Genomic DNA, 8,539 nt, shown 5'->3' on the forward strand with positions numbered 1-8,539 from the left:
AATGCAAAAGTATAATAAAATATTGATTAACCATGAAATTACTTTAAGGTTAATGGTAAGATATAATAATTCTTATCCATACAAGAAATCAATTCTTTTCTATACTTCTTGTTTTTTTTTTTTTTCTTAATTCCTAGCAAAATTTTGATATTCTAAAATATAACTGATGTTGTTCTCTTCTCTTGGAGATGGTTAATGAATCTTAGATCTGCAAGGTAGCAAAGAACATCAATTTCTCTAAAGGCAAGACAAGCCTTGCATGCATGATTTAAGTAGAATCAATGCTCTCCAAGACCTATGTAACTTTGAAATATAAAGAATGCCTAAGTGTTAAAACATAGTCCACATTTGGCGTGCAAATGGGAGGTGGCGTGTCCCTTATTGAAGCCAACTTGGTTAAAATAAAGAGGGATTATGGGCTTTTAAATGAGACCCATCACAAGAGCCTAAGTGAAGAAAAAAAGTTCTAGGCTCATAATAAAGGCCAACTCTAGGGGTTCGAGTCCAAAGGAAATAGAATAAAATGATTTATGTTACACTCTCTCCCCTAAGAATCTGAAGCGAAAGTGTAAGGGCAATTCTACCATTAAATATAAATATGTGCGTTGACTACTAAATTATTGGGTTGATTAATTGTAAATTAGGTCTTATTTTAATTAAATGATCAATTTAGTAACAAAAATAAAATTAGAGATCAAATAATTACACAAACTCAAGTTAGGAACTAATATGTAATTTTTGTTATAACTCAGAGACCTGATTGTAAATTATCCTTTTGTGCAATCCTTTTCTACCAAAAAGAAAAGAGATATTAGATAAAATATTTTTCAAATAAAGTGACTTTCCGCAAATTATACACTAGCTAATAAGATTAGGAAATTAAAGGTTATATATTAAAGTGAGGAAATTTTTATTGATTTTGAAATTTCCCACTAATTTAACTAGATATTCTTAGAGAAAAAAAAAAAAACTAGATATTAATTTATTAATTAAGGAAAGTTTCTATAATTTGGTTAGAAGCTAATTTGTTAATATTTTGACATGCCAAATTAAGTATAAAAGCTTTACTAATTCTTATGTCAAAAGGCAAATGCAAAATCATTGTTTCCTAATTGTCCGTGATTTAACAAATCAATCAAATTATTAGTTGTCACACCAAAATTATGCCAACCCATTAAATTAATTAATAGATAAATACAAAATTTGCCCCAAAATAGAAAAACTAGGTGACTATAAAAACAGGAAAACAAAGAGTTTTTAGCCACGATGTTTGCACAAGACAGAGACATGTTGGAAGCAAAATTGAAGATTTCAATTATTTTCTCTTTATTTCTTTTCATCCTTCTGCACATTCCGTCTCATGCTGCCAAACAGGCAAGTTTTTTTTTTATTAACTTTTTTAGACAAACACATAAATTTTTATTAAATTATAGAATCAATAGCTATTAGTTTAATAGTTAAATGCTTCTTCCTCTTTAAATATTTTTTAAATAATTGAAATAAAATTATAGGACATATTTCATTTTGTATATCGTAATTTGAGATATTTTTCTACCCATTAAATTTTATTGTGAATATTATAAAAATATTGCATGAAGAGGGAGATAAAGAGAGAACATATAGAAATGATATTGTGAATAACTCTGCTCTTAATTATATTTAAAAAGTAAACCTCAATTTGACCTCAAACTTTCTTTTTTTTTTTATTAAGAATTATATCTATTTTTTTTTCTTTTAGTAATGTAGACTTCACAATCTGAATATATATAAATAATTGTTGATGTGTGATTTTTTCTCGCTTTCTACAAATTCATGTATCAACAACGCATAATTGCATACTTGATTAATGTACTAAGTGAGTTAATATATTTGCTGCAGTCTTATATAGTATACCTGGGACAACATTCCTTTCCTCAGGGCAGTACAATTTTTTATGATCAGAAAGTGTCACAGTCACACCATGACTTGCTGGCCACATTATCTTATAGGTTTACATTTCTTGAATTTCTGAAAAATTCAATATTAATTTTTTTTTTTATACAATTCAAGAAAAATTGAAAATTTACACTCTTTTCACTTATGCAGTGGGAAGCCGGAAGAGGAGCAACCTGAAATTTTTTACTCTTACAATAGAGTTGTGAATGGTTTTGCTGCAATACTTGATGAGCAACAAGCAGAACAGCTTAAAAGTGAGAGTTTCAAATTCGTATATATGTTATATGTATGCTAGCTAGGTTCCTATTAATTTTAAACCACTTTTTTTTTTCATCGCTTAATTAATCAAGTTTAAATCAATGCAGATCATCCGGGTGTCCAATCAGTTATGTTGAACAGAAAATATGAACTACACACAACACATTCATGGGATTTTCTTGGATTAGAGAACAATAATGGAGCAGCTACAAAAAACTCAATTTGGAAAAAGGCAAAATATGGTGAAGGTGCCATTATTGCAAATTTCGACACAGGTGAATATACCATCCTTTAGCAAGTATTGGGTTGAACCTCGACCTAAATATTTTTATCTACAAATAAAGTTGATAATTCATAAACTTATAGGCTAATATATTTATGGGTACCATGACGCAAGGTGTTTGGCCAGAATCAGAGAGCTTCAACGATGAAGGGACGGGTCCCATGCCATCAAGATGGAGAGGATTTTGTCAGAGCGAAGGTGGAGTTCGCTGCAACAGGTCCATTCTCTCTCTTTTGCCAATATTGTAATTGTACTGCACTGAAGATTGACTGAGAGCCTAAACAAAAATAACTTTTTTTTTTTTTTTAATATATATCCAGAAAGCTTATAGGAGCAAGGTACTTTTACAAAGGCCTTAATGCAGCAATTGGCCCTAACAAAACTGAACTATCTGCACGGGACACTGACGGCCATGGCTCCCATACCTTATCCACAGCTGGTGGCAGCTTTGCCCCTAGAGCTAGTATCTTTGGTTATGGCAATGGAACAGCTAAAGGTGGATCACCAAAAGCTCGAGTGGCTGCTTACAAAGTCTGCTGGCCTGCCGGCTGTTATGGAGCAGATATCTTGGCTGCATTTGATGCCGCCTTAAGTGATGGAGTCGATGTGATCTCATTATCATTAGGTGGGGCTGGTGAGATAGATTATTCTATTGATACAATAGCTATTGGAGCCTTAACTGCCATTCGTAGAGGGGTTAGTGTAGTTGCCTCAGCTGGTAATGATGGACCAGATGCAATTACTGCATCCAATGTGGCTCCATGGTTTTTCACAGTTGGCGCTAGCACAATGGATCGCGTTTTCACTAGTTTTGTTATACTTGGCAATAATAAGCATTTAAGGGTATTAACTTGTATGATCTCTATCTATTATCATCATTCATGAACAAAAATATATGTTCGATGATAATTTTTGTTACTTCGATATCCAGGGAACAAGTCTTTCAGACACAGCCTTGCCTGCTGGAAAGTCTTATCCTTTGATATTAGCAGCTGATGCAAAAGCTGCTAATGCAACAACTGCAAATGCGTGAGTGGTTACTTAAATTGGAAATTTTGATTTAGCATTTGATTTTAATTAGCCTGCTATAGTTACATAAAATGTGATCAATGCAGTACGCTATGCGGACCTGGAACACTTGATCCTTCCAAGGCTGCAGGGAAGATCATAGTCTGCCTTCGAGGTGGTAATATTGCAAGATTAGATAAGGGAATTGAAGCTGCTAGAGCAGGTGCTGTTGGGATGATATTGGCAAATGACCAATCTAGTGGGAATGAACTTATAGCTGATCCTCATCTACTTCCTGCTTCACAAATCAATTACACTGATGGTTTAGTTGTTATTGCCTACATAAATTCCACCAAGTACATTTCAAATGATATTTCATTATCCACTTTGTCAAATTCAGGATTGATTCTTACAGATTAACTCATTCAAGGTTTTTACTCTGTTGGAACAGAAATGCGGCGGCATCAATTTCTCCTGTACTCACAGAACTGGGAGTCAAGCCAGCTCCAGAGATGGCGGCATTTTCTTCTAGGGGACCTAATTCAATTGATCCAGAAATCCTTAAGGTTAGTTCAGTAAACTGTTAAACCTATTCTAGACCAGACAATATACTTTTAAAATCATTTTACATGTCTAATTTTTAATATCTATTGTATTGTATAGCCTGACATCACTGCACCTGGAGTTGATGTACTCGCTGCTTATTCTGAAGTAGCATCGCCATCTGAATCAATATCTGATGCCCGCCGGACTGCATTCGCTATAATATCTGGCACTTCAATGTCATGCCCTCACGTCTCTGGTATTGTTGGCCTTCTCAAGTCACAACACCCAGATTGGAGTCCTGCTGCTATCAAATCTGCCATCATGACTACTGGTATAACCATCACTTTGATATAAAATATTGCGATGTATTTTGACCTTGCTAACCAAATCAAACTATTATACCTGTAGCAACAACACGAGCCAATGATGGGAAGCCTATACTTGATGCAGATGGGAAAAATGCAACACCTTTTGCATATGGTGCTGGACATATACGTCCAAACCTTGCAGCAGATCCCGGCCTAGTTTATGATTTAACTTTGAATGATTACCTAGACCTTCTTTGTCACCATAAGTACAACATATCCTTTATACGATCATTCGGAAATGCTTCTTATACATGTCCTGAGCATTTTAGTGTATCGACATTCAACTACCCTTCGATCACAGTTCCAAAACTCACAGGCTCAACCACTGTGATTCGCAGAGTCAAGAATGTAGGCTCTCCAGGGACATATAATGTTCATGTCTTGGCACCCTCTGGAATTACTGTTGTGGTTGAACCTGAAAGCTTGTCATTTACAAAAACTGGTGAGGAGAAGATGTATAAGGTTACTTTTAAGCCTGCTGTGAATAGCACCGAGCACAAAGACTATGTTTTTGGGGAGCTAATTTGGTCGGATGGGAAGCATAAGGTCAAGAGCCCTCTTGTGGTTAAACATATGTAGATCCTCAATTAAGAGGATTTCTTACTATATACTTATTAGGTGTATATATCCCACCAATTTGATAAAAGTTTTTTATTTGTAAACTATGTTATTTATCTTATTAATGTGGTAGAGATTATTCAATTTTAAATTATATTAATGTATATCTTATATTCTTTGTTGAATTTCGATTTTTTTTTTTAATAATTGGACGCAGGAAAGTTCATTGACAATTTTATGCATTTTCTATTGATCTTGTAATAAAAAAAATTTCCCTTGACATTTTTTATTGTTCTTGGGGACATATTTAATAATTTTTCAAACATTATAGTATTCTTTTTTTTAATAAATTTTCTTTTTCTTTTTTAAATTTCATGCTCTATTTATATCATATTTAAAATTAACAATCAGTAATCAAAACTTTTATGATTCATACCAATAAACTTTAGTTAATAGAATTATTTTTAGAGCAGCAAGATTTCAAGTTCGAGTCTAATCAAGTACAATTATACCAAAAAAAAACTTTTATTTTTTATCGATGAAATCAATTTTTTTTTATATACCCTTAATATAATTGTAATGAATTAATTTTTTTTAATTAAAGGAAAAAAGTGAGAAAGAAAAGAAAATAATTGTTAAAAGTTTTCTAATTATAAGAAAAATTATATTTGACATTAACGAAATATGTCCTTAAGAAAAAAATTAATAGTGAAAATTTTGAAAATATCAAGATTTCATTTAAAGAATATTAGGACTTGATTGGAAAAACAAATTCAAGATTATCCATAATATATGTAAAAGTGGAAAGGATGGAGCAATAATGAATGAAAAAAAAAAAAAAGAGACATGGTTGTATTTAATAACAACAATTTGTTTATTATTTTGATCAGTTAAAAAATAATATCGGAATTTATTATTTTTATAAAAATCAATACTTTAATTGGATAGTTTGTATTTAAATTTAAGTTAAAATTTATTAAGAAATATAACTCTATTTAATTTTTTTTTATTCAACTTACATATTTTATTAACGTAAGTTACATATTAATTAAGCTAATTTAATAGGTTATTGCTATAGAAAAATATAAAGTGATTTTTTCTAAATAATATATTATTTATTTAAAATATTTTTGTGAATACAATTGGATAATGATTTCTACCATAAAGAAAAACCTAAATTTTAATTTTTATTAGTTTTTTTTTCCTAAACTTAATTATTATATTGCGCATTATTAAAATGAATGACATCCTTAATCTTATATGGATGACATCCTTAATCATGTTTTAAACAATCAATTTAACATTAAAAAAATATTATATTATAATAAATAATTTTATAGGTAAATAAATACATTTTCAGTTATATTAACTATTTATGCATCATTAGGACGTAGCATAAAAAATAAAGTTGGTTTTTTTTTTTATCACAATTGTGTGTTCATTTTAAATATTTATGTATTTAAAAATTAATTTTTTGAAGAACAATTGTGTATTATATTACAAAATTACACTACTTTTTACTGCTTTTAAGAACAATAAAAAATCATTTCACCCATTTTATTTTTTTTTTCTTTTTTTTCACATTAAGTGGTCTAACCTAACCACATCATAACTTAAATTAAACCTCATCATAGGGTCATACTATAAAATTTTGTTAATCAACTACTACCAGAGCAATCTATGTTATCAGTAAACATGTCACACTCTACCCCTCTGTGAGGCATAACATGATCCCGTAGTATACCTAATGAATTACCAAACTTCACCTACTAATAACCCATTAAATACACTACAAGGGATTTTAAACCTTTTCTTATTTCTTTTTACAGTGGTGAGCACTATTACAGGTGTTAAAAAGTTTCTTTTACTGAAGTGAAATAGCTAACACATTTGAAGAATTAATAATTTCTGAAAAAAAAAAAAATTTGACAGCCATCTGTATTTTGAATAAAACAATTCTTCAAAAACTAGTAAAAAGCACTTCAAAGATATTTCTCAATCTCAAACTCCAACATCCAAATCAACACAATAAGTTTCTCAACATTTGTCTACTCAATCCACAATAACTTTCCAGTGTTTTCAAAAGTTGAGATAAAAGAATATATCACAATATTTACAAACCAAAATAATTTAAAATTTTAGTTTACAACTTTAATGTACAATTTTAATTTACAACTACTCAAAACCAAGAACACTATATATATACAGTGAACATACATTACAATACAAAATGCAAAATATGGTATACTCAATATACCCGATGAACTCTCAATATAGTTTTAGCAGCCTAGTCTGCTGCCCTGTCAGTCTGTCTACCTGCGGCAGCAATGAAAAGCTATCGCTGAGTAAAATTTACTCAGTGGTGCACAATAACAATTTGAAATGAGATATATAATTCTTTTATTGACAATTCACAAATCAAATAATTCACAATTCCATTTCACAATTTATAAAGTTCATATAATACAAATTTGATCAAACAATTGAATAACACAGTTTTGCCAATCAATAACACCATTTGATCAAATAACTGAATAATACAGCTTTGCCAATCAATAACATAATTTAGGCCATGACACAATTTTTCCGCATATGCCGTGTTGTACACTACGATAAGACACACTCACCCCACTAATCGAAATCAATGAGGGAGGAAGCTAGCTAGATAATGAGTACTCATCCACACTCACCTCAGACTGGCAAGTCAAAGAGAGAGAAACATAATCACACTCACCCCAGACTGATAAGTCAAAGAGGGAGGAATATAATAACAGTGTCATGCCAAGTGTGAATCAAAACAATTCCAAATCACAATATTTCATACAATTCCTAAATCACATTTTATCTCAAAATTTCCATTTGCAAAGTAGGCAACACAATAATTTCCAAATAAGATTCTCAAAGCCAAAACAATAAAAAATTATTCATAACTCATTTCTCCAAATAAATTTTTTAGTAAAAGCAGTGAATATAAAAAGTATTGTGCACAAACACAATTTAAAACTATAATGTTCAAATAAATTTTTAAGTAGAAAATAAGAAATCAAAATTATTGTGTATAAACACAATTTAAAACAATAACATACAAATAATCATAATTTATTTCAATTGAAAAATTCAAAAGAAATAACTATTATGCACAAACACAATTTAAAACAATAACATACAAATAATCATAATTTATTTCAATTGAAAAATTCAAAAGAAATAACTATTGTGCACAAACCTCTGATATATGCCTCTTGGCCTTGACTCATTGTTCCTTATGCTTCTCAATATCCTTTTCAACTGAAACACACAATTTAAAGTGTTTTAGTACTCAATAAATTTGTTTCTAACAATAAAATCCAATATTTAAATTTTCTTGGTACTATTCCCTTCAATTCATTTTATTAGTCAACCTATAATATTAACACTTGATGCACTCTAAGTGAGTCAATTCTAATGTTATCAATATGTCACATTTAATAGCCTTTTAGTGTTGGTACATGTTACCAAATTCATTTTCAAGTATATTGCATTTTTATTGCAATTTGCAGGATTTCGGTATACTAATTTGACCTAGCCGGATGACCTAGTTTCC

The 8,539-nt window shown here is 30.3% G+C and overlaps 1 protein-coding gene across 1 annotated transcript; it reads left to right on the plus strand.

Moving 5' to 3' along the window:
* Positions 1–1,287: 1,287 nt before the first annotated feature.
* On the plus strand, positions 1,288–4,977 carry LOC110660334 (subtilisin-like protease SBT5.4). The gene is made up of 11 exons (XM_021818606.2): positions 1,288–1,374; positions 1,879–1,988; positions 2,086–2,189; positions 2,301–2,468; positions 2,591–2,693; positions 2,797–3,319; positions 3,408–3,505; positions 3,592–3,840; positions 3,936–4,050; positions 4,148–4,361; positions 4,439–4,977. Exons 1-11 carry the CDS (start codon positions 1,288–1,290, stop codon positions 4,975–4,977), a joined length of 2,310 nt encoding a protein of 769 aa, XP_021674298.2.
* The last annotated feature ends 3,562 nt before the right edge of the window (positions 4,978–8,539 follow it).

The sequence above is a fragment of the Hevea brasiliensis genome, chromosome 2 (genome assembly GCF_030052815.1).
Source record: "Hevea brasiliensis isolate MT/VB/25A 57/8 chromosome 2, ASM3005281v1, whole genome shotgun sequence".
Taxonomy (NCBI): Eukaryota; Viridiplantae; Streptophyta; class Magnoliopsida; order Malpighiales; family Euphorbiaceae; genus Hevea; species Hevea brasiliensis.

Coding starts and splice junctions, on each gene's coding strand:
- LOC110660334 (XM_021818606.2), top strand. CDS start 1,288: ATGTTGGAAGCAAAATTGAAGATTTCAATTATTTTCTCTTTATTTCTT. Junction 1,375..1,878: donor CGTCTCATGCTGCCAAACAG/GCAAGTTTTTTT, acceptor TATTTGCTGCAG/TCTTATATAGTATACCTGGG. Junction 4,051..4,147: donor TTGATCCAGAAATCCTTAAG/GTTAGTTCAGTA, acceptor TGTATTGTATAG/CCTGACATCACTGCACCTGG.